At 54.9% G+C, this 25,265-nt stretch overlaps 1 protein-coding gene across 3 annotated transcripts; it reads left to right on the forward strand.

Moving 5' to 3' along the window:
* Positions 1-259: 259 nt before the first annotated feature.
* Positions 260-24,559, forward strand: BRD9 (bromodomain containing 9). Of its 3 annotated transcripts, none has more exons than XM_028089980.2 (16): positions 260-381; positions 1,024-1,238; positions 1,554-1,686; positions 3,130-3,190; positions 3,598-3,742; positions 5,245-5,355; positions 6,080-6,255; positions 7,386-7,518; positions 9,061-9,136; positions 10,148-10,243; positions 11,116-11,248; positions 13,630-13,741; positions 17,319-17,357; positions 20,377-20,476; positions 22,826-22,999; positions 23,840-24,559. In XM_028089980.2, exons 1-16 carry the CDS (start codon positions 330-332, stop codon positions 23,935-23,937), a joined length of 1,854 nt encoding a protein of 617 aa, XP_027945781.2. In that variant the 5' UTR covers positions 260-329; the 3' UTR covers positions 23,938-24,559. The 3 variants fall into 3 exon arrangements, with proteins under 3 accessions (XP_027945781.2, XP_087879668.1, XP_087879667.1); XM_088023542.1 differs by having other exon boundaries at positions 6,143-6,255; XM_088023541.1 differs by having other exon boundaries at positions 261-381; positions 6,140-6,255.
* Positions 24,560-25,265: the final 706 nt, after the last annotated feature.

Here is a 25,265-nt window from a genome sequence, read left to right on the forward strand (position 1 = left end):
TGGCCGCCGCCGCCGCCTCGCGCCCCGCGCCGCCGCCACCGCCGCCGCCACCGCCCGGGCCGCTGCGGCCTCCCGCTCGCCCGCCCGCGCTTGAAAGTGCCGCGCGCGGCGCGCCGCCCCCTGACCCGGAAGCGCTGGGCGCCGGCGGGGCGGGGCGGGCCGACTTCCGGCCGCGGCGCCTGCTTCCGGCGCGGCCCGGCGGTCTCCGCGGGGCGAGGCGGGCGGCCAGCCAGGGCCGCGGCGGCGGCGGCGGCGGCGGCGGCGGCGGCGGCCACGCTCCGGCCCGGCCCGCTGCTGCCCTCGGCCCCGCGCCCCGGCCCCGCGCCGCCATGGGCAAGAAGCACAAGAAGCACAAGACCGAGTGGCGCTCGTCCTACGAGGGTGAGGCGGCGGGCGCGCTTTGTGACGCCGGGCGGGCGGGCGTTCGCGGCGGGCGGGGGTCCCGGGAGGCCCCCCGGGCTCGCGGGCGGGGTCCCAGGCCCCAGGGCTCCGGGAGCCCCAGGCGGGGCTCCAGGCGGGAGTGCAGGCTGCCCAGGCGCCTGGCTCGCCCCCCGCGTCCGTGAGGGAGGAGCGAAGCACCTCTGTCGGCCCCGGTCGGCGAGAGCCCGGTGCCTGTCTGCCTCGCCTCCTGCCTGCGGGTTCCGGCGGCAGCCGTGAGCCCACCCCGGTGCCTCCCGCAGGGCGGGGGGGGGGCGGTGAGCACGGGCCAGGAGCTTGGGCATGGGGCGTCAGGCTCCCGGGTGCCGTCCCTGCTCCGTTCCTGCACCCCGACGGTGAGGCCCCCTGCTTTGCTCCAGGCCCCCCTGAGGGTGGTGCGGCCGAAGGGGGGAGAACAGCCGGCGGCCCCGGGGCCCGCCTCGCCGACGTCCCTTGCTGGTTCTGCCGCCGCCCCGCCTGCCGCCTTAGCCTGGCCGATCCCGCCACCTCCTGGGGCCTCGGCGATCTCCTGGTCACACCCGCACATTGGGCCGGCCCCGCCACGCATCGCGAGCGCCCGGTGAAGCCTGCTGTCTCTGTCCACAGATTACACAGACAAGCCCCTGGAGAAGCCCCTGAAGCTGGTCCTCAAGGTTGGGGGAAGTGAAGTGACTGAGCTCTCAGGGTCTGGGCACGACTCCAGTTACTATGATGACAGGTCAGACCACGAGCGCGAGCGACACAAAGAGAAAAAGAAGAAGAAGAAAAAGAAATCGGAGAAGGAGAAGCACCTCGATGACGAAGAAAGAAGGAAAAGAAAGGTAAAGCACGGTCGCAGTTGGCATGTGGTGGCGCCAAGCCCTCCGGAGGGCCGCCCGAAAGTGCTGCGGGGCCTCAGGAAAGGGCTGTTCCGTTTGTAGCAAAACACAAATCAGGAAGGCCCTTCACTGTGTTTCCGGCTCTTTGTGCATCGTTTCTGACCCAAGCTGCGGGGTGGTCGTCTAAGGTGGGAATCTGAAGCGAGAAGTGCTTCTGGAGGGGGCTTTTCTCTCTCAGCTTCGTGTTTCCCCCTCAGTTACAGGAGATCTGTTTAAAACTGCTTGCCTTGCTCTCGCTGCCCTGACTCTGCCTCACAGGAAGAGAAGAAGCGGAAACGGGAAAAAGAGCATGGCGACACGGAGGGAGAGGCCGATGACTTTGATCCTGGGAAGAAGGTGGATGTGGAGCCACCCCCTGATAGGCCCGTGCGCGCGTGCCGGACGCAGCCAGGCGAGTGGAGCACTGTGGAGGCTTTCCTGGAGCTTCATGGCTCATCTCTGTGACCTCGTGGCTGGCGCTGGCATGCCCACCAGCTCCCTGGGAGGAGCACGGGAGGGAGGGAGTGCTGCTTTCCCAACACGAAACGTAGCTGGGCCTGAGGTCTTACTGTCCCCTCTGAGCTTCTAGAGCAGGGCTTGGCCAGCGACTTTTCCTGTGTTCTCCTCCTCTTGAAACTCCTGAGCTCATCGTGGATGGGAGGAAACTAGTACTCGGGTCAGTCACTGAGGCTGTCAGAAACCACGGGGGGGTTCGGTGCCAGCCTCACCAAAGGAGAGGCTCGGAAATGCTTGGGAGTCTCTGATCTGTGTGCGGTCACTTCCCACAGGCTTTCACGTAGTCAGGAGGCACTGAGAGACGCAGTCTTGTCTCAGGCGTTTCTTTTCTGGACTTTGGGTTTGACTGCCTACAATTTGGGAGGGAGGAGGGGGTGTTGTATTGCAGGCATTGTGGGGGTGCTGCGTTCCTGCAGTCCCCGTCCCCTGTGCAGGTTAGTGTCATGGTAGACTCGGGGCCGCTAGGCACGGTGGGGCACAGAGAAGGTCAGGCGTGAAGTCTGCGGAGTTTGGACAGTCTCTGGTCACCATGAGCTTAGTCTGAACCGCTGCTCGCTCGAGGTCACATGTGCAGTGCTTCCCTCACCGTGTGCCTGAAGAGCTGCTCCTCACACCTGCCCTGGTCACTGTCTCTGTTGAGGACCCACTGGAGGTCTGCACTTCTGTTGTGCTTCAACCCTGGAACCAGCCATCACCCCAAGGAGCCCTGGTTCCTCTGCGCAGCATGGCATTCAGAAACCGGGGTCTGGGTGCTGGGTGTGGCCCTCGGTGGGTGGTGGCACGAGGATAGATCCCACGCATTCTCACAGCTGAGAGAACAGAAGCAACGCTGGCAAAAATCCACGTTTTCACACGGTGGGCCCGGAGACGCAGTTAACGGCAGCTCTCACGAGAGCCCTGGCGCAGTGTGTATTTGAGTGCCTTTTTCACAGGTGAGGAACGGGCATGACCAGAGGTTTAGGACTCCCAAAATGATAATTGGTGAAGCTCCAGCTCTGTGTCCAAAGCCTCTGTCCTCTTCTTTGTAGTGTGTCTGGGATGTACCGGGCCCGGTAGTGACCTGGACGGCCATAGACTGATGAGTGACAGCTCCCTGTTGTTGTGCTAAGGGTGTTGGCACTCTGAGGGGTTTTGGGGGCTGACGCTGTGATGGAAGTCCTTTCCCACCCAGCTGAGCTGCTTGGGGGCCAGGCCTAGTCTGGTTTATTCTGGTACCCGGTTCTGATTGGAACCTAAAACACTGAAACATGAAATGGCTAATACACACTGTGGAGTTGGAGCTCTCCAAATACCAGAATCTCTCGACTCATCTTTATTTTTTTATTTTTTGACTCGCCAGCTGAGAACGAGAGCACGCCTATTCAGCAACTGTTAGAGCACTTTCTCCGCCAGCTCCAGAGGTAAACAGATTTAAGAGCTTGAGCTTGGAAACATTTGGGGTGTCTTCCCTTGTGAGGTGTTCTTCTCCCAGCTCTACCACCTGTGGAGCAGACCCTCGCCTAGTCTGGTGGGGGGTGGTCAGGCGTGTGCGGGAGCAGTGTGCAGGGAGAGCTGCGTCTGCCAAGTCCTTGCAGGTCGGTCAAGGCTGCCGTGATGCAGATGTCATGGCTGGAACCGGGACGGCAGTTTGGGAATTTTTAGTCATCAGAACATCTACTGCAGTTCTAAAGAGCATAGGTTTTATTTTTAAGATAGTAACTTAAAACTTGGTGAGTTGTATTACGTATTTATCATGAGGGGTTTTGTGTCACTTGAAAACCTAGATTTATGGTTTTCCCAGTTTAAATAAAGATGTTTTTGTTTTCAGAAAAGATCCTCATGGATTTTTTGCTTTTCCCGTCACGGATGCAATTGCTCCTGGATACTCAATGATAATAAAACATCCCATGGATTTTGGCACAATGAAAGACAAGATTGTAGCCAATGAATACAAGTCTGTCACAGAATTTAAGGTAACCTGGTTTCAGTTCCTGAAATCCCTGCTATGAGGCTCTGTGTGTTTATGTCCAGTGAACACTTTGTCCACTTTAGCTTGTTCCCGGTTGCAGATTTCCATGGGCATTTGAGTGTTTGGTTTGAGGTCACCCAAACACAGCATCGGGGGGAATGGGTTGGCCGAAATGTCCTCTGCATTTTTGTCTGGAAGCCCGACCATATGTTGCAAGCCATAGGAACACATTGGGTCATGCAGGAGTGTGTCGATTTGGTCTGGCTCCAGAGTGGGTATATCTAGAAATGCAGTTTTCCTAATTTTTAGTTTTATAGTAACTGGGAATTTAATTTTTTTGAATAATAAATTCTTAATAACACCTGAGTACATAGCTCTTAAATCCGTTTCTTGCTACTACCTATGAGGTGGAAATTATATCTCGGCTTTGAAACCCAGGGGGGATCAAAATGAGTGCTTGACAGCTTTGGCAATCATGTCATTTATGAAAGGGCTTTCTTTCTTAGTTTTGGTTAAATTTGGAAGGCTTGGCTTTTTTACTTTCATTTCCCGGTGATGTGACAAGGTTTGCCGAGCTGCGGAAGCAGTGCCACGCGAAAGGGTATTGCATAGAGTGGGTGTTTCCTCCGGAGGGTCGGGCACTGCCCCAGGGCAGATGGCTAGTGGCAGCCTGCAAGTCCTTCACTTTCCTAACTTGGGTCCCAGTTTGGTCTGCTGCCCAGTGACCGTCCTGGATGTGAGCAGCATCCCCCTTTTCCTACGTTCTCAAGACTGGTACCTTGGGGCCACCGAAGGATGGGGGCTTCACGGCCTCAGGCCCAGCCCCGGGGACCTTGGCGTGGGGCCGTGCTGGAGCTCGGGAAGGGCTGGGATAGTTTGCACTGTGTTCCCTGGCTGGCTTTAGCTGTCCTTGTGCATCCTGATGGCTGACTCACCTGTGACAGGTGTGTGCCATATGCAATTTGTTTAGGGTGACAAAATACTGAGGTTTCTAATAGTTTATTTTTAATATAAGTTGTTCAGTAAGAGTTTCCTTGTGTTAGTGGAAGTGTTTGCTCTGATACTTGTAATTACCCATAGACAAAATTCTGAATTCTGTGGAAAAATCCCAGAGATAGAGGACACAAATGTGCCCTGGTCTCCGCTCATCCCTTGGCTCTAATGAAAAGAACGTGGCTGTCGGTTCTTGTTCCTGTTTATGTCTGAGTTTCTCCCAAAGCGGGAGAACTGGAGACGGAAGAGAGGGCTGCCGTGTTCTTACAACATGCGTGTGTCACACTCAGGAGGAAGTTTGGGGCTTGGCAAGCTTCTCACTGTGTGCAGGGAAAGACCAGTGAGTGAACAATTAGGAACATTTTTCTGAAGGTCTGAAAACTGTATGTTAAACTGAAGAGCCTAATCTAGTTGTTTCCCACTCACTTTTAGCCTCTTGATAGGAATCCAGTTTATGCTGTTGTCTTGGTGGTGTTTCAGATTGGATGGTACTATTTTTTTTTCCCTTTTCAGGCAGATTTTAAGCTGATGTGTGATAATGCCATGACCTACAACAGACCAGACACTGTGTACTACAAGTTAGCCAAGAAGATCCTTCACGCAGGCTTTAAGATGATGAGCAAAGTAAGAAGCCCTTTGGCAGCGAGGAGCCACAGAAATGAGAATTCTCCTCTGTGTTTTTATGCCTAAACAGAACCTCACCCCAGTGAATGACATGCTTCCATCCATCCGTCACTGGCCGCGGTGTGGATCCCTCTGCTCTAGGGTAGACGTCCCAGGCCACCCTCCCCTCCAGGCTGGCGCGCGCGCGCGCGCGCTCTCTCTCTCTCTCTCTCTCTCTCTCTCTCTCTCTCTCTCTCTCTGCTCCTGCTCATGATCCAGCTGTAATGTCTCCTTAGGGTTGGTGGAAAGTTCTGGATCTGTTGATCTGAGCTTGGGTGTCTTGTCTCACTGGATTGCAGCCAGCCTGTGATTTGTTGTTTTACGTGGCTGCCCACTGAATCCAGATGGGACATCTTGGCCGTCCGGCGTGGCTTCCCAGATCTGTCCCATGAGCCAGGTTGCATGTGTCATGCATCTAGGACCAGTGCCTTGTGCCTGATCAGCCTATAGGTGAGGTGCAGCCCCTGTGCCCTCTGGCCTGTCCCCTCGGCCAGCCCCGGGTGCTCCCGGCCAGTTGGCTGCACCGTTGGTGCTGACTCCCACCACCACCTCCCACGGTAGCGCCGTGGGGATCAGCTGTTAGGCCAGGTGAGGCTGTGGCCACATCCCCATCCCACCCATCGTCATGGCACCCTGGCTGTGAGGCAGAGGTAAAGCCCTGCTGCTCTGTCCTTTTTGATTCTAGGAGCGGCTGTTAGCTTTGAAGCGCAGCATGTCGTTTATGCAGGACATGGATTTTTCTCAGCAGGCAGCTCTTCTGGGCAATGAAGATACAGCTGTCGAGGAACCTGTTCCTGAAGTGGTACCTGTACAAGTAGAAACTGCCAAGAAATCCAAAAGGCCGAGTAGAGAAGTCATCAGGTAAAGAGAAGTGCATTTGCCTATTGCGTGGGACACGCACCTCGGGAAGGCGGGTGAGGGGGCAGCCCCTGCTGGTGCCCACGGCCTTGGAGGAGCTCACAGACGGGCTGCTTGTGCAAGGTGGGGGGAGCACAGTCCCCAGGGGCTTGGGTCCACGCTCTAGCCTTAGGTGTTCCCAGGTGGCCGGCAAGCAACCTGGACCAGCCAGGACTTGTCCTGCAGGAGAGTCACTGTCACGCTGATGGACATAAGGTGCTAAAGGCGGGACAGCCCCTGCCACCACACACGGGCTCCGTCCTGGGTGTGTCACCGGAGCCCATCTGGCCACCGCTGTTCCCACATGCGTGTCGTTTGTGAATAATTGTTGGCCCTTCACTCCCAAGAGGTTCCCTCCCATGCAGAACGCATGCTGATGGCCTGGCTTGGCTGTCCCCTGCTCAGGGGACATAACTGTGCTGTGTTGGGCAGGCTGCATGCATGGGAGTGGGGGCTTCTTTCTCATCGTACTCCCTGAGCCCCCAGCTCCTGCAGCCGTACACCCTGAACCAGAGCAAGGGCCTTTTTGTAGGCTTGGGGTCCCCAGGCAGGGTTTGCTCCCACAGCGCCTTAGAAGGGATCTACCTATTTGTTTCTAGACCCTTTCACAGGGGAGGCCACCTCCCTTGAGTGCTGCACCCAGTGACTCTTGACTGTTTAAGGAAGGAACTCCTTCACATGGGGCTTGTGGCCACCTGCTGGAGGCTTGGGATGCCCCTGGGGCCTCACGGCCTTGTGTTCATAGCTCATATTTGTTGCGGGTGCTTCAGCCCGCCATGGAGTTCTGCCCTTTTTCTAATGGTGCCTTGAATGACACTGGGTTTGTGAGCTTCCTGGCAGGTGGTAAGGTTCCCTTTGGGCAGCTCTTAGATGACTCACAGGTGAGGAACGTCTGGTGGCCGTTTGGGTTGCCCCCACTCTTGGTGGATGTGTTTTGTGTTGCTGTGGTTACAGCTAAAAGGACAGGGTTAAGGTGTGCTTCCTGCTACCAGCCCCTGGTGACCTCGAGGCGTGTTAGGGGCTGGCCCTGGGGGAGGTAGGAGGGGCATGTGCCCTGGCCTCCTGGTGACTTGTGCGCTGTTCCCGCTTCATAGCTGCATGTTTGAGCCAGAAGGAAATGCTTGCAGCCTGACGGACAGCACGGCGGAGGAGCATGTCCTGGCCTTGGTGGAGCACGCAGCTGACGAGGCTCGGGACAGGATCAGCCGGCTCCTCCCAGGGGGCAAGGTAGCGTCAGGAGGGCTGGGCAGGGCGGCACCTAGTTGATGCATTGGTCACCGCAGGGTCATGTTGGCTCCTGTCACCGGCCTCATCTCCTGGGTGGGAGGGGGCTTCCAGGGGCACCTTGGAGGCAGGACCCTCACGGAAGTGGTGTGTAGTTATAGTGCGTGGACGCCCGTGGACGGGCTCACCCTTTGGTGGGATGCTGATCACTGCAGCTGGAACCTTGTCCCGGTGTGCTTGCGTCCCTGTACCGCTCTGCAGTGCCCCGGGGGTTCCATGTGACCCAGGCATGGCCCGTGGGAGCCGCCCCAGCGGCTGCTCATCCTCAGGAAGAGGCCCCACCATCCTTTGAGCACCTTGCCATAAGAATAGACCAGCATGTCCAGTAGAAACCGCGAGGGTCCTGTGTACAGTTTTAAGTCTGGTAACGAGAACAGAGGTGAAATTAATCCTGGTGCCTTTTACTTGACCTGGTATATCCGGTCTTATGTCAGCACGTACTCTGTATAAAAAAACCTTTAGAACCGTCCATCCTTTTTTCCACATGAAGGCTTTAAGATGCGTGTGGGGTGGTACGTAAATAATTTTGAATGATGGTGTTTTAGGTATGCTGGGTTATGTGAGATATCGAGGTCAACGTCTTTGTACATCTTTAAACCTTCCTGGTGAAAAGTTTGAAGTTTCCTGTGTAGCTCGTGGTGTTGTGCTGCTGGACCCACTGGTCTGCACACCTGTAGTGCTCCGGCCCTGGGGTCTCCAGGGAGCCCGGGCCCTGGGTGGCGCCCTCCTTGGGTGGGGCTCAGAAAGACCCAGTGCTGACCTGCGTGTACTCGAAGAGTGTGTCCACACCCAAACCCCCATTGCTCCTGGCACCATGCCTGCTTCGCTCGTCTCCGTCTTCCCTCAGCCCTGTCTTTCGGGTGTTTGAATTCCACAGCGAGAAACCTGACTGCAGTTACTCGGTCAGTGGCAATGGATCCCCTGTCTTCGCTTCCCCTCCCCTCCCAGCCCTGCACTCAGGCTCCACAGGCTCCAGGCCTGAAGGCCACCCTCCTCCCGTTCCCCACACCGACATGCAGGTGTCCCTCTTCCTGGACCTTTCTGGTGGCCTGAAGAGGAGTGGTTTTGTTTGGTGGTTGGTCTTTAAGTGGAAGTGAGCCCCTTGTGGTTTAGAGATGGAGCCTCTAGGCCGTCCACAGACATGGCCCTTGGTGACCAGAGTCTTGTTCTAGCTCATCTGGCTCAGGTTCTGATGTCCTGTAAAATGGTTGTTTCTGGGTAAAGCCTCCTGTTTCAAAAGCTCTTTTAGAAGGGTCACAAGGAATCTGAGTTCTTCCAGTGCACACAGGTCTGAAATTAAGTTCGGAAAGGTGTGAGAGGGGCCTCGGTAGCCTTTCCCACAGGGAAACCAAGAATCTCCTGGCTTTCTGGGATTCATCCCAGTTGGGTCATACCGGAAGGCCTCTGTTTTGTTGGCATGTCCGTAGAAACTGCAACCACAGGATGCCAGTCAGGGGACGGGCATTCAGTTGTGCTTTCTTGCAGATGGGATATCTGAAGAAGAACGGGGACGGCAGCCTGCTCTACAGCGTGGTCAACACGGCCGAGCCAGACGCCGATGGTGCGTGTGGCCCCTTGCAGGGCTGGGCTTCTCTGAGGCCCACACACTGCTTTGTTAGTCTCTGCACTGGCGAGGATTTTAAAACTTCGTAACCTGTTTGAGATCGGCATTTCCCCTGCAGAGCGTGGCACCAGTAGGAAAGCATAGAGATGAGTCCCCGTCTGGTTTCGTGCTCCTGTATATGTCCCCCTTGACAGGACCCGTGCGTGATAAATGGACAGAGGGCAGTCGTCCTGTGGGGCGGAGGTCCTGGTCAGACCACTTCTGCCCGACAGTCCCCAGCACAGGCAGCAGGACTGGAGCTGCACTCCCCCAGAGCTGTGGTTCTAGAAACCCTCACGGCCTGACTTCCTGGTACTGTCACAAAGGATTTACTCAGTTAGGGCTCCCTGTGAGAAACCAGAGTGCTCAGTCTCCCACTCACCATGCTCGAAAGAGGCCTAGACGTGAGCTTTAGAAGAAGTACCCCATTTGATCGTTGTGTTAAGGAAGATCTTGGTGGAGACACAGATGCTGGATTTGTGCACCTGTGCAGTCTTTTCTGTGGGTTCTAAGAAGCATTTATGTACTTCTCCATCTCTTTGAAAAGTGCCTCGAAGGCTTGCCTTTGAGGAAAAGCAAAGCTCACTTGCACTTGTAATACATTCTATTCTCTCGCATGGAAAGGAAAATAAAATACTCTCCATTGTTCTCGCCCACCTGGGTGTGGGGCCACTCCCGCCGCCTGGGGCTCTTGGCAGTGTTCTTTAACGTGGACCTAGATAGGGACTTAGTGTTCTCTGACATGTACCCCCTGTGGACCGTGGCTGACTTCTCTACTCTGGCTGAAATGAGTGATAACTCCTAGCTTAGAAAGAGAGAGTGAAGGTTTGAGAATTGTAGTGGCTTCTGTAAAGCTGATCTTAGCTGGTCTTTGTAGAGACCCCCTGAGCCTCCCTAGGTGTCCAGGTGAGGCATTGTGGGGGCTGGGAGCTCCCCAAGCCACCTGCTCACAGCCTGGTCCCTTTACAGAGGAGGAGACCCACCCCGTGGACCTGAGCTCGCTCTCCAGCAAGCTGCTCCCGGGCTTCACCACACTGGGCTTCAAAGACGAAAGAAGGGGCAAAGGTGAGTGAGGCGGCAGGTAGGGGCAGGGGGTCACAGCAGAGGTGTGGACCCTGAGTCCCCCCGCCAAGATCTTCCTGGCTTACCTGTTTTTAGTACCGTAGTCACACGCTGGCTCTGAAATAGCAGTGACGTTCAGGTCATTTGAAGTGAGGGGAGCAAAAGTGAGCGGGCAAGCTCCTGCTGTCTGCTCTTACCAGTGGGTGGGTCTGAGCTCCGTGCTGATGCCGGGGAGGGTGCACGAAGGTGTCTAGAGAATGATGGCGGGCAGGGGTGGGCGCAGTGGGGGAGGGGAGGGGGCTGACTGCTGTGCGGGCTGCACCTGTGCTTCTGTCTGACAGGCATTTGCGGCTGGCTTGCTGGTTTTGGGGTGTGTCCGGGCGAGCAGCAGTTTTGTTCCCAGGGGACATTTTCTGTTCACACTGTGGTCCTACTGGCATCAAGTGGGGAGAGGCCTACAGGGCTCCCCCGCACCGTTCCTCTCGAGCCCTGACTCCGCATGGAGGTGCAGCGATGCCTCCTTCAGGGCACGGACCAGCTGAGTCCCTTGACCTGCCCTTGGCAGGCGCCTGCCCTCCCTGCAGGCTCTGTCCCCAGTGCCGTCTGGGGTGGGATGGGATATGCTGGCGCTCTGGCCCCTGCAGAACACACACACTTCTCTGCGGTCACGGCTCAGACGTAGAACGAGGTGCTGAGGCATTTCTGCTGGCTAGGCCCCGAACGCTGCTACTCTTGGGGTGTGCTGAGGGGCGGCATTTGCATGCAGAAGAAAGCGCGTGACAGTGGGGGCTCGTGGGGGGGCCTGGTGGGGGTGCCCTGCCTGCAGAACGCCGGCACGCATCTCATGCCCTTGTGCTCCCCTCTCGTGCTCTCAGTGACGTTTCTCTCCAGCGCCACCACCGCGCTGTCAATGCACAACAATTCCGTATTTGGCGACTTGAAATCGGACGAAACGGAGCTGCTGTATTCTGCCTACGGAGACGAGACGGGTGTGCAGTGCGCGCTGAGGTGAGCAGGGTTGGCCTAGGCGCGCGCGGAAACGCGGACTGGCTTCTTGCCCGCTCTGCGGCGGGAACATCTCCCCGGCCCGCAGTGGGCGGCCTGCCTGTGCGTGTGTGGGGGCGACGGCCGGCGGCAGTGGGTCCGCACAGCAGAAATTTCCACGTTACTTCCCGTCAACCGCAAGTGTGCCGCAGGTTGATGTCGAAGCTCTGGTAACTCAGCTGGTAGTGCGAGCAGGTGATGATCCAGGTTGTAGTTGGGAAAGGAATGTGTGTATGCGTAACCCGTGCTGTGCATGTTGAGTTTGTTTCGTGACTGTATTGAAATGTGGCTTCGTGGCTATAGTAGTCTGCTTGGGCCACCAAAACAGAGCACCGCAGACCGGATGGCTTAAATAGTAGGCATTTATCTTCTGGTGGTCCTGGAGGCTGTTGGTCTGAGATCCAGGAGCAGACAGGGCTGGTTTCTCCTGAGGCCTCCTTGGTTTGTAGACGCCGTGGTCTCCCTGAGTCCTCACGTGAGCGTCCTGTGTGCGTCTCTGTCCTGACCTCCACTTCCTTTACAGACACCAATCATAATGGATTAGGGCCCACCTTGAAGACTTCGTCCTAACTTAATCACGTCTTAAAGGCCCTGTCCCCAAATACAGTCCACATTCTGAGATACTGGGGTTAAAGCTTCAGCGTAAGAATTATGGGCCACAGTCGAGTCCCTGACAGTGATTAAGATGTGGTCTTAAAACCATAGATGCAATACTGTGTTTTTGTAGAACTGTTTTTGTGTGTATTTTTTTGCTTTGTGTGCCAAGTAGAAGTGGGTTACTCTTACAGAAGTTTAGTAATTTTCCAGGAGGAAAGTGAAATTTTGCCAACCTCTAAGAAATGTTTTTTTTTTTTTCTACATTAGATCTTTGTTTAATTTGAAACCGAATACAGGGTATATTTTAAAAATGAACAGTGAGAAATCAGTTAGTCCTCATTACAGTAAGTGAGTCTGTAACCAGGTTTTTGTGAGACCAAAAAGTAGATAAGTGGAAAACCAAGGAGGGAATTTGTTGTGGGCGAGGACAGTGTCACAAGTGGCGATCCTCTCCTTGACCCCACTGCCCTGCGGTGCTCTGCGGTGTCACAGCCCTCCAGGGTCAGCAGCCACCTCCAGTTCGGGTGGCCTTGTCCGGCGCCCGCTCCTGAAGCACATATGGACTCTGGGTGCCGGACAGCGAGGATCCCAGGCTCGTGGGCAGCATGTGGAGGCAGGCAGACAGCGCTCCTCCCTGCGTCCCCACGCCACCTCCCCACGTGCTCTGTTCTGAGGCACTTCCAGACCACACCTTGAGTGTTGCGACTGCTCCCTGCCCCTTCACACCTCAGTTTGGTGGTTTCTCCTAAAATGCTCCTGGTGCAGACTTGTGTGTTGTCACGGTTTCACTTCCAGACCAGCCCTCCTCACTCTGAAGGTCTGACATCTGGAAGCCCTTCTCAGCCTCTGCCCAGGCTTTGATGCTAGGACTTAGGCTTTTGATCTCTGCCTCCTTTTTAAATATTTTGGTTTTATTTATCTATTTATTTATTTAGCATTCCTGTTATCCAAAAATCAAAATGACCCTCTAGGGCATATGCAGAGAGACGTGCTTCCGTGTTGATCTCTCCCCTCCCCATTGTGGAGCATCCTTTTCAATCTACTTATGTTTTTAAATCCAATAAAAAAAAAAAAAAAAGATAAAATTATCCTTCTTTTACAGAAGTTAGTGTAAGATATCTGGTTGACCCTTGAGCAACACGGCTTTCAATTGTGCAAGACCATTTACCTGCGGCTTTTTTTCTTTTCATTAAATGTAGTACAGTGTTGTAAACGTATTTTCTCTCTGTTCATTTTCCTTGTAACGTGTATTTTTTTAGCTTGCTTTATTGTGAGAATATGGTGCATAATACATATAATTTACAAAATCTGTATTGATCAGTGTTTTCTGTCATCAGAAAGGCTTCTGGTCAACAGTAGACTGTTGGTTAAGTTTTGGGAGAGTCAGAAGTTAATATGCAGATTTTCAGCTGCGGGGTTCAGTGCCCCTAATCCCGTGTTGTTCGAGGGTCAACTGAATACATATAGACTGTCGTTCACTTTTTTTAAAAATAATTTTCTCTTGAGATGTTTTTAATCTTTTTGGGTCACGGACCACTTTGAAGATCTGATGAGGACTCCTCATTCCCTCCCTAAAACTATATCTGGGAGGTTGGTGCGCCCAGTAAGACCCTCTCAGGGGGGAACGTCTGAGGAGGTGGGCTGACAGGGCGGGCTCCTGAGATCAGGACCTCCGGCATTGGTGGGAGCAATCTGGACGGCCGGAGCCGGGGCTGCGGTCTGGTCATGTGCTCTCGCGGCCCTTCCAGCCTGCAGGAGTTTGTGAAGGATGCTGGGAGCTACAGCAGGAAGATGGTGGATGACCTCCTGGACCAGATCACCGGCGGGGACCACTCACGACTGCTCTTCCAGCTGAGGCAGGTGGGTGCGCCGTGCGGGCCCTTGCTGGGCACCCCCGCCCTGGGCTCCGGCCACTGGAGGCGCCTGTCCAGACCGACGCCGTTCTTGCTGGCTGTTCTTCCCTTACTCTTTTTTTATTTTCCTTTTTTTTTTCTGTAAATGGTTAATACTCTTTCAGAGGAACTTAAAAATAGTTGTCTCTATTGACCACATATCCACCATTTCTGGCACTCTTTATAACTTTTTTTTTTTTAAAGATTTTATTTATTTGACAGAGAGCACAAGTAGGCAGAGCGGCAGCGGAGGGAGAGGGAGAAGCAGGCTCCCCGCAGCACAGGGAGCCGGACGCGGGGCTCGATCCAGGACCCCGGGGTCATGACCTGAGCCGAAGGCAGCCGCGCAACCGACTGAGCGGCCCAGGCGCCCCTCTTTATAACTTTTTATATACCGGAATTTCTTTCATCTACTGTTATTTTCCTTCATCCTGAAGAACCTTCTTTAATATTTCTTGTGGTATAGACTTGCTGACAGTGAATTTGCTCAGCCTTTTTTTTTTGTCTGAAAAACATTTTTATTTTACCTTTATTTTTGAAATTCATCTTTCCTGGGTCTGGAATTACAGACTGTTGTTTTCCTGTCTACTTTAAAAGATGCCTGACTGCATTGTTTCCGAAGTGTTTGTGGTCATCTTCATCTGTGTTTTCCACCTGTCACCTCTCGTCTGGTCACATCAAGGATTGGCAAATGTGGGCCCATGAGCTGCGAATGTTCTTTTACCTTTCTTAAAGGCTGTAAAAAAAAAAAAAAAGTGTGCTACAGACCTCACATGGCCCACAAAGTCTGAAGGATTTGCTCTTTGGTCCTTTGGAGAAAGGTTACTGAATGCTGCTCTAGATGCTTTTATTTTTTAATTTTTATTTTATTTTTTATTTTTTTAAGATTTTATTTATTTATTTGACAGAGAGACACAGCGAAAGAGGGAACACAAGCAGGGGGAATGGGAGAGGGAGAGGCACACTTCCCGCTGAGCAGGGAGCCCCATGCAGGGCTCGATCCCAGGACCCTGGGACCATGACCCGAGCTGAAGGTGGACGCTCAACGACTGAGCCACCCAGGCGCCCCTGCTCTAGATGCTTTTATTTATTTATTTATTTGTTTTAAAGATTTTATTTATTTGAGAGAGGGAGAGAGAGCACATGAGGGGGGGCAGGGTCAGAGGGAGAAGCAGACTCCCTACTGAGCAGGGAGCCCGATGTGGGACTCGATCCCAGGACCCCAGGATCATGACCTGAGCCGAAGGCAGTCGCTTAACCAACTGAGCCACCCAGGCGCCCTCTAGATGCTTTTAAATTTGAACCCTTGTAACTGGTTTTCAGTGGCTCGTTGTGTCTTGGTGTTCTTCATGTTTATTTTGCGTACCAGTTGTCGAGCTTCTTGGACATATCAGTTTATAGTTTTCATCAAATTTGGAAGATTTTTGTCCATTATTTCTTCAAATACCATTTCTGCCCACACCCCACTTCTATCATTTTTCTAGGACTTTGACACAGGTGTTGGATATCTGGACCTGTTCTGCATGCTGTTAATGCTCTGTTCCTTTTTAGTCTTTTTTCCATCTTTGCATTTGGTTTCTGTTGCCGTGGCTCCAGTGGAGTGATCTGGTTTAGAGCCGCGTCTACATCTGCTGTTAATCCCATTCACTGAACTTCACTTCACGTGCTGTGTTCATCTGCCTTTCTTTCACGTTATATTCATGCTTTCCTTTAAATCTTTGGACCTATTTACAATATTTAGTACAGCTGCTTTTAAAGTCCTTATTCGCTAATTCTGTCGTCTCTGTCACTTCTGGATTTGCCTCTCGGCAGCTTTTCCTCTGTTTATAGGCCACAATTTGCTGCTTTTTTGTTTGATTGGATCCTGGGTGTCACATTGTTGAGTCTCTTGTGCAGACCGTGCTGATACCGCAGCCAGTGGCCACAGGTGGCTGGTGGAGATTTTACTGTGGCTCGTCTGAATTTAGATATGATGAAATGTGAGCTGCAAACCAGAATTTTAGAGACTAGTACAAAAAATGAAACGTAAAAATTTTTCATTGATTTATTTGGATCGTACATTAAATGTTTTCAGTACATTAGGTTAAGTAAAATACATTAGTGCAGTTGCACGTTAACATTAATTTTCGTTGGCTACTAGAAAATTAAAGTTTGGTGTATGCCTACGTTATATTACTGCTGGGCAAGGCTGGTCTGGTTTACCGTGTTCCTTTAAAGAACATTGATGTTCCTTTAGGCAGAGTCCTTGTGAGTCACCTGGTTTCTTGGTGTTTGTTTTTAAGCTTTCTTAGGGCGGGTTTAGGAGGCCTTTATGTTGGGTGAGTTTGGCCCTGATACTAAGGAATGGCTCTTCTGGGGTCTCCTGTGGTCGCCAAGTTTCAGTGAGGACTTAGCTCTGGCCGGGTGGAGTACAGATGTGTGTCCCCATACGTGCCTGGCCCCGCAGTGTCCCATCTGTTTGTGCACAGTTTAGTGTCAGCTGGGTGTGTTCCTCCCGGATTTGTGGAGCTCCTGCTGGGAGCTGTGTTTTCCTCTTCAGACTTTGCCCCACCAGCCGCCAGCCAGTGAACTCTCACTTTTCAAGGTGTGCTTGGCCACAGTGCTCCAGATGCTGTTTTCTGTACTGTGGTCTGAAAGTTTACTCCTGGGGGTGCCCCTGGGCACAGCGTCTGAGCTGTGACTTTATGTTGTGTGGTGCTTATAGCAGGACATTAAAGTAGTGGCGATATTTATTTTTCTACTCAAGTTTATAAAAATTGCGCACGAGGGAATTTCCAAAACATTATCACAAACAAAAGATCTCAGGTGCAGAAGTTTGTAAGCTGAATGATTGTTTTTAGGTACATGCACACAACGAGGGTATTTTGAAGGTGATGCTCCTGCCAGATTGTAGAACAGTTAGGTTTAGGCTGTGATCTCCACACGTGGCCACACGTACCTGGGGGTCCCTACAGAATGTGGTCACGTGGTAGTGGTCCCAGGTGACTTTGGGTCCCACTCAGGTTGTGGTCACACAGTAGTGGTTAAGTGTAAGCCTCTTGTAGGTATTGTGCAGCCTGAGGAGAAGGGTAGTGGCCCCGTAGCCCAGGCCATCTGAGGGCCCTGGTGCTTCTTCATCCAGTAGGTTAAACCACCAGGCCTGGTATTTTTCCCCCGTGTTACCCCTGAGACACAGGGTACAATGTTGGACTTTTACTTTGTGTTTTAAGCTGTCCAGCGCTGCAAGAACAGTTTGGGTGCTCTCCCACTTCCTCTCTATCCTGCCCAGGGTGCTCCCAGGGCGCTTGGCCCACTGGGGATCTGGGCTGGGGCTACGAGAGTTGGGCCCTCCATGGGTCGAGTTGGCTGCCTCGCTCAGTCTCTGCCATCTCCATGGAAGCAGGCAAGGCCCAACTCTGACTCACAATATGGTGTGAACGTCATGGGGACAACCCCAGCAATAGTGAATAAGCTGTTTTTAATTCATACTTGTGTACATGATGTCAATGAAATGTTCTATATAAAACTTTCGGAAAAACTGGCTTCTCACCTGTTTTGATTTGCAGAGGAGAAATGTTCCAGTGAAGCCTCCAGACGAAGTGAAGGTGAGTTGTACGGTCATGTAAGTAAAAACCCAATTATTAGCGTTCCTGTGGGGAACGGTCATGTTTAGCCTCTGATACTGGGTGGCTGAGAAGAGGTGCGTGTGGTGTTCTATTGAGAAACTGATTAAGTGGTAGTCTCCTCCGCCGTGATTTTTAATGACTGGGGCGAGGGATGGAAAGCCACGGCACTTCCCCTCCAGCCCACACACAGCAGCTGCAGAGCAGTGGCCACGCCGGGGGCTCTGTCTTCACAGGTGCCCGGGAGGGGAGGGCCTGCTGGGGCCTGTGGAGCGAGGAGCAAGCTTGGTTTCTGGTGCGATGGGTTCTTCCGGCCCTCCCAGGAGGTACTGTGTGCTGTCAGCCAGGTGCATGTGCACTGCATACTTGTGAGTGAGGCCAGCTTGACAGATCCATGTCCTCAGGGCATCCCCAGCACCCAAAGTAGACTGCATATGAGGAAACTTCATCGTGGTCTGGCCTCGGTTTCCCCATTTTTCTTGTCCCTTGGGAGTAACTTGGAGCGTGCATGTTGACAACAAGCTTTGAACACAGCCTCTGTGTTGGAGCAGAGGCACCAGGCCTCTGGGTAGGCTTGTGGGGGCCTGGGTCACAGGTGTTACCTGGCCTCGGTGGACGGAAGGCCCGCTCCGGAGGCACGTCAAGTGCCCATCAGGTGGGGCTCATCGAGTGACAGAATGGGGAGGGTGGCATGGGTGTCTCCCCTGAAGGGTGTGCCTTGGTGTGGCCAGATTTGAGATGCAGGCAGGGCTCTGCTCAGGGTCTCTTGGTTACGCATGGAGCACAAGTCCCACGTGGTGTCTGTGCTGTCGGCTGTCTTGAGCTGGCAGCCCAGCGCTCCCTCGGTCCTGCCGCCAGCGCCTGCACGCAGACAGCCCAGGGCAGCCCAGGGAGCTTTCAGAAGGGGCCTTCTGCAGTTCCAGGGGCACCAAGCCCCGGTTCCCCACCGTCCTCCTCAAGCCTGTGGTAGCAAGCAGCTATTGTGTGTCTTTCCCGTTGGCAGGCGGTGTGCGGCCTGGCATTGGCGAGGAGGCGCCGGCCTCTCCTCATCTCGCTTCGTTCCGTCGGTGCTTGCACCCCCCCATGGCATCTGTGGCAGTGTGCTGCCGGCACCACTTGGGGCTCCCAGACATTGCTGCAAATACAGCAGTCGTGTTTTTCTTTAGACTTAAATTTTAACACACACTCAAAGGCACAGACTCTAACGACAGTGTTCTTTTCAATGCTACCTTGGAGCGTAGATCTCCGTATTTAACAAGTACGCAGAACCGGCTGATGGGAAGGTGGGCACCAGAGGAGTTTCCTGTAGGGGAGCCACAGGGCACTCTCGCCCCCGGGATGCTTCTTGGGGTGTGTGGGGGACGTGGCTCTGTGTGGTTTCTAGGGAAAGAAATTGTGAGCAAGCCAGCTTTTTACAAATTGTTCTTACAGGCTCCACCTTGCCTCATGTTTTAGGGTCATCAGATAAACCTGTGAAACCTTGAAAGCCATAGCTGTGGGATGATTGTCCCAGCCATGTAAGGAACAAGGGCCTTGTGCTGGGCCCTGGGCAGGATGACAAACAGTGCCAAGCCTCAGTCTCTGGTTGCAGAGCAAGGTGGTAATGCTGGGGTGGTTGTAAGACTATGGCAGCACTCACCACTGGTGTCTGGCTGCTGCCGTGCGCTGTAAATGTGAGCTCTGCCTGGTGTGTTGATGGCCCAAAGTCATCACTGTAACAATTCGTCTTGAGAGAAGTTATTTATCAGAGTGTAGACAGAAGTGACTTTTATGAGAGTCGAAACAAGCAAATTCTTGGATCACCCCAACGAGACAGTCCAACAGAATGGGGTTCACACCCAGATGAGACAGCCCAGTGGGAGAGGGCTCACACCCAGGCCCAGACAGTCTGATGGGAGAGGCTCACACCCAGAGAAGACTGATGGGAGAGGCTCACACCCAGGCCCAGACAGTCTGATGGGAGAGGGCTCACACCCAGAGAAGACTGTCTGATGGGAGAGGCTCACACCCAGAGAAGACAGCTGACGGGAGAGGGCTCACACCCAGAGAAGACAGCTGACGGGAGAGGGCTCACAGGCCTGGTGCCCCCTTGCTGAGTAGCAGGAGCTTCAGCTTCCTCCTCCAGGTCGCTGTGAGTCGCTGGGTGGAGGTGGACCCCTGTCCGTGCTGTCCAGGCTGGTGGGGACCCTGCATGAGCCTTCAAGCTCTGGGGAGGGCAGAGGGTGGGGTGGGGGCATGTGAAATGCCCCTGCGCAAGCCAGGCCCACAGACTCTCTGCATCTGCCATAATGTGGACTCTTGTTTAACTATTTGGTGAAGAAACTGTCCCTCCAGGGCATGTGTCAGGAGGGCACTGTTACTGGACAGTAACTTCCCATCAGTGACTTAGGATCCAGCACCAAGGTGAGAGTGTGACTTGGCAGAATTTGAGGGCCTTGGGGTCTTAGGTGGTAGATCTCCCTTAAAATACCAGAGATGACCCCTCTGTGATTATTTTAAAAATAGCCATACGTTAGCTATTATCTTAGTATCTTTGAGCAACAAACGGGCATGGACGGTTTGTGGGTGGCGGGGAGTAGGTCTCGGGCCGCACAGCGTTGTTTCCGTAACGATGCAGAGCAGGGGCTTGACACAGGAGAGGGGCAGGGGGTCCTGGGGCAGCCGCAGAAGGAAAGAGAACATGCTGGCTTGGAGTCTGCCATGCTGTTAAGTGTGGTCCCTGAGAAGTAGCCCTTCAGATCCCGTGTGTCTGCCTGTTGCAGGGACCTGTCCCACATGCCCTCAGCGGCACCCACTCCTGAGCTCACCCCAGTGGTCGTGGGTTGCAGCGTGGACTGGACACAGTGTGGTCTCACCTGCTTCCCGGGGAGAGCGGGCCTGTCCCACCTGTGGCTGCAGGGCACTGATGCCCCTGTCGCTCCCGTGAGTTCAGTAGCTGGTGTTAACTGCCCACCCAGTGACATCTCTCCTTTTCTGCTTGGTCTCTCCCTGTCTCCTGCAGGCTGGGGACTCACTGGGCGACGGCAGCTCCGTCCTGGACTTCATGTCGATGAAGTCCTACTCTGACGCCTCTCTGGACATCTCCATGCTCGGCTCTCTGGGTAGGTTGTGCTGGGCTCACTCACACCATCAGGCTCTGCTGGAAGCAGTGGACCCTGTGCTCTTGTCCCTGGTGCTGCATTAGTCTGCTGGGCAGTCCCCGGGGGCGCAGGGCTGGGGCACTGAGGCCTGTCCTTGCTTCCAGGAGTCTGGCCGCCGTCCTCAGGACCCCCTCCCAGATGGCCCCAAAGCGGGGTTGCCCCAGTCTCCTTTCGGATGTCAGGCTCCATGTGAAGGATCGCCAGGGTCCCTCAGCCTGGTGGTTCATGCAGGGCTGGGCTGCCTGCTTCGGTTTGCTGTTCGTGCGTTTGTGTGTGCACGTGCATCCACGCGGCCCCCAGCATGCGAGACGTCCTCTGTGCTCTGCACGGCACTCGGGGTTTCGGAGTCTCCTTGGCCACCCGCCTCCCTGATGACCAGTGGTTCTCATGGTGCTCCTTCTCCTCTCCTTTACTTTGGACACACCCGAGCTTTACTGTGGGGCTTCTCACCTGAGAGCAGTAACCGCCCCCCCCCCCGCCATTGCGTGTGGCAGTGTCTGGAGACATCTTTGGCTGTCACACTTGGGGTGTGGCGCTTCTGACATGGAGGGGCAGAAGCCAGATATGCTGCTAAACATTCTAAAGCACAGGGAGCAGCCCCCCAAGAACGACCCAGCCCCAGGGGTCACTGCTGCCGAGGATGAGAAACCCTGCCTACGTCAGAAGTGGGTGTCGTCAGACCTGCAGAGTGTGTGAGGCCAGGTCTTGCTTTGTTATCCAGCTCAGCAGTCTCTGCCTTTGGTTAGAGCGTTTTTAGACTGTAGTTAGTGCAGTAACCCTATCTAGGTCAGGTCTAACGTCTTGCTACTGGTTATTTTCCCAATTGTTTGAGGGTCCCCCGCCTACTGCCAGGTTTGCTGGTTCCCTAGGACTCCTGGGATTCACGGCTCTGGTTTGTTAGAACAGAGGGACAAACCAGGATCCACAGAGGGACAAGGTGCATGGGATGATTCTGTGGGGGGGCCAGGTGGCACTTCCAGAGCCCTCTCTGCTTGGCATGTCCGCAGATCCCAGGCTCCTGGAAGCAAAGCAGGTGTTCGGTGGAAACCACATCGATTGCATGGACAGTTGAGGTGCAGGGAGCCCCTCTGTCACTGCAATGGTGGGGACCCTTCGAGATCCACGCTCACCAGCCAGGGCCCAGCTCTGCCTTGTGGGCCGGCGGTCTGAGACTGCGGAATTAACACTCTGCCAGCTACTTTTTGTGTTTAAGACTTTCTCCTTTTTACTGGGTTTTGGTAGTTGGGTTATGACTTGCTTTGATGTGCTTTTGTTGAGATTGATCTTCCCAGGTTTGGTTCATCTTGTTGGCCCCGGGGCTTTGTAGGGTTCATCCACTCTGGGAAGTTGGGCCATAATTGCAGCAGTCGGCTGGGCCCCGGTTCTGCCATTTGTCACGGAGTCTCCTCTGCTTCGTGTGTGGCCATCCCTTCCACTGTGGCTGGCCTGCCATGGCCCTTCCCAGGGTGGGGTGCGGGTCGCTGCGGACACCCCTCTCTCCCTGTCCAGGGGCTCCATCGGTTTTTCCAGCGTCTCCCCTTCTGCCCTCGCCACTGTTTTCCTCTGCCTTTTGAGGAGCCAGTGCTCGGTCCCTGATGTCACGCCCGTCTTGTTCATGCCCTTCCTCTTGAGTTTGGTGGGGCCGTTTCCCTGCCCTCTACCCTCCGGTAGCAGTTCATCACAGGCCAGACTCCGGCTCCACGGTCAGGTGCTGTGTTGGGTCACACGCCCCGGAGCTGTGCTGGGTCTTGTCTGACAGGCCATCAGCGACTTGCAGCCATTGGACCCTGTCCATGTTTTGCTTTGAGATGTTCTTAGGGTGGCCCCAAGCCACATTTAGTGTAGGCGGGACATAGTCCTACCATGGGGCCACACCCTTCTGCAGACTTGGGCCACGGATTCTTGCAGACGTGTGTGAGCTCCCCGGTGGGGCTGTGTCCTCTCGTGCACACACAGGTCCCTGTCGGGCCAGACGTGGGGGCTCTCCAGGCAGCCCATCTTCAGCAGCTCTCAGCCTGCCCACTGCCCAGGGCACCCGCTGGCTCTGGCCTGTGTCCTGTCATGGCGTCTGCAGGCCTCTGTAGCACACGCTGTCCTGCTGCTTACTTGTGTGTGCGGTGGGGGCAGGGGGCAGCAACCGTGTGTGTGAAACGGCTCAGATTTGACATGGCACCTGGGTTCTTGTCCACTCGGCAGCCCTGCCTCGCCTCTCATCCTGAGTGTGCATAGAAGTGAGGGAGAGACCGTGCCGGCATGCTGCGCTGGCCTAGGCAGCCGGATGCCTGATGTCCGTCCGTCCTGTTTGCACAGGGAAAGTGAAGAAGGAGCTGGATGCTGACGACAGCCACTTGAACTTGGATGAGACAGCGAAGCTCCTGCAGGATCTGCACGAGGCACAGGCAGAGCGCGGGGGCTCCCGGCCGTCCTCCAACCTCAGCTCTCTGTCCAACACCTCCCCCTCCGACAGGGACCAGCACCACCTGGGTAAGGTGGCCCCGGTCCCCAGCATCTGTGTTACTGTGCAGGTGCTGGGCGGCATCTGGGTAAAGGGCAGGAGGGCCGGCAATCCTGGCACGTCGGAGCTAATGCAGGCCGCATGTCCAGCCTCCAAGGAGTCCAAGGGCCCTGCTCCCTCTCCAGGATGCCCCCTGCCCCCTGGGGTTCCGAATAACCTCTCCCTCGTCAGGCAGCTGCACGGGGTGAAGTGTGTGAGTGGAATTTACTCAGTGTTCGGCATTGTGGGTCTTGTCTGTAAGGTGCTGGTCTTCTCAGTGTCAGGAGCCACATCCCGAGGCCCTTGGACTGGGCAGAACGAGGCCCCAGACGCTGACAGGCGTGTTGAATTCACCTCTGGGGATGTTTGTTTCTTCCTGCTGTTCCCGTTTTTAGTCCTAAAACAGGGTATTGAGAAGTACTTTGTTCTTCCAGGACCCTGATTTGGGGAGAGCAGGTGACCTTCCTTGGCCTGGGGCTTTCTCTCTTTAATGAGTGACAGGGTGGGTAGGTGCATGGACCCCACCAGGATTTCGGCCCGTCCAGGAAGGGAACCAGATACTGCTCCCTGGCCTCTCAGATCTGCTCAGTGAGCTCCCCATGCTGCTATTCCAGTCCCTGATCCCAGCAGTGACTCTGCAGAGCACCTCCTGACCTTGGGCAGTCAGGGGGCGCTTATCAGCTATAGACGTTTGAGTCCCAGCCCGGGGACGTGAGGGGGGGTGGCCCAGGCCCTGGGAGAACGAGTCACAGGACGTGTTTCCAGCCGGGGCTGAAGCACAGCGTGTGCAGACCCGTCCTGTGAACGCCACATCTTTCCCACACTTGCAGGAAGTCCTCGCCTCAGTGTCGGGGAGCAGCCGGAGGTGACCCATGACCCGTACGAATTCCTTCAGTCTCCAGAGCCTGCAGCTTCTACGAAGAGCTAGCCTTGTAGTCTTCCATTTTTTTTTTTTTAATTTTTTTATTTGCATGTACAGAGTTTTTGTCTTGAGACAAAGACTTTCCTTTTGTCCCCTTTGGCGAGCGGGAAACAGCCCCGGGGAGGTGGTGATATCATGTCAGCCGTGCACAGATCCAGTGTGTCTGTGCACAGCCCTGTGAATCCTGAATAGTGGAGATCACACAGAACGGTGTGTGGCCGATGGGGTCGAGCCGGCGTGTGTCTGAGCTTTGCGCTGTCTGTAAAGCCCATCCGTGCAGCCGGCCTGGACACACCTTTCTGCCCCAGCACCCTTCCTGAGAGCCTCTTGGGAAGCAGACGTACCCATGGGCAGGGTTCCTGCCTGTTCTCTGCCCTGCCTGCCCCCCACGCCCCTGCATCTCCGAGGGAGGTCATGGGGGGCTGCACCCTCCTGGCCCGGGACAGGCTCCGTGCTCCTTGTTCCTGTGCTGGGCAAGGCCTGCCTTCTGCTGGAAGACCACACTGCCTCCTGGTAACGGCCACGTGCTGTGTCCGTAGACCTTTCTGTCCCGGATGTGTTTACTGGATGCCTGTTTACATTTGCAAAACAGAAATCTCAATAAAATACACAGAGTGATTGTGTATAATTGTTCGTAGCGCTGTAAGTATCCACTTCTGAGTGACCTTTTAGTGAAAACCTTTGTCAGGAGAGGTCGACAGCGTCTGTTCGTGATGCTCACCTCCCCTCTCCTCTGCGTCTGGCCCAGGTCTCCCCCTGCAGTGACGTCCGACTTCACTCACCCTGCACAAGTTCTGCTGTGTTCCTTTTTTAGAAAACAAAATTAGGGGCTCTGTTACGTCCTGGGGTGGAGTCAGTCCTGGGAGAGAGTGTGGACCTGAGGCAGTGGGCAGTGCGACGTGCCCCAGGCCACGAGGCCACTGCCTGCCGGGTGTGCAGGGCCCCTCGCGGACGTCAGAGGTCTCCCAGTGTTGCACAAGCAAGCCAGCGACGGCAGAGGAGTGAGCCCCCTGCGAGGGTGAAGCCCCCAGTCAGGCTGCAGACCTGCCCCCAGCGCCCCAGCTGCCGGGAGGTCAGGTGGCGCCGTCTCTTATTTCCCACCGTGGCATGGGGGTGTGTTCTGCCCCGCCCAGGGCTCCGAAGGTGAGGTTCTGGGCAGGGTGTGGCCCTGGGTTCTGGTGCTGGAGTTGCCTTGCTGAGCCCCCGTTTCTCCTTGGCCCCCCAGCCGGAGTTCGCAGCCATGCCTCTGTGACATGGACGTGGCACATGTTTGCAGGACCCGCTGAGACTGTATGAGCCGTGGAGCCCCAGACCCACCCGAAGGGAGTGGTCTC

Source organism: Eumetopias jubatus, unplaced genomic scaffold (assembly GCF_037043125.1).
Source record: "Eumetopias jubatus isolate StellerSeaLion01/CBP00866 unplaced genomic scaffold, mEumJub1_p1.0 scaffold_5, whole genome shotgun sequence".
Lineage (NCBI taxonomy): Eukaryota > Metazoa > Chordata > Mammalia > Carnivora > Otariidae > Eumetopias > Eumetopias jubatus.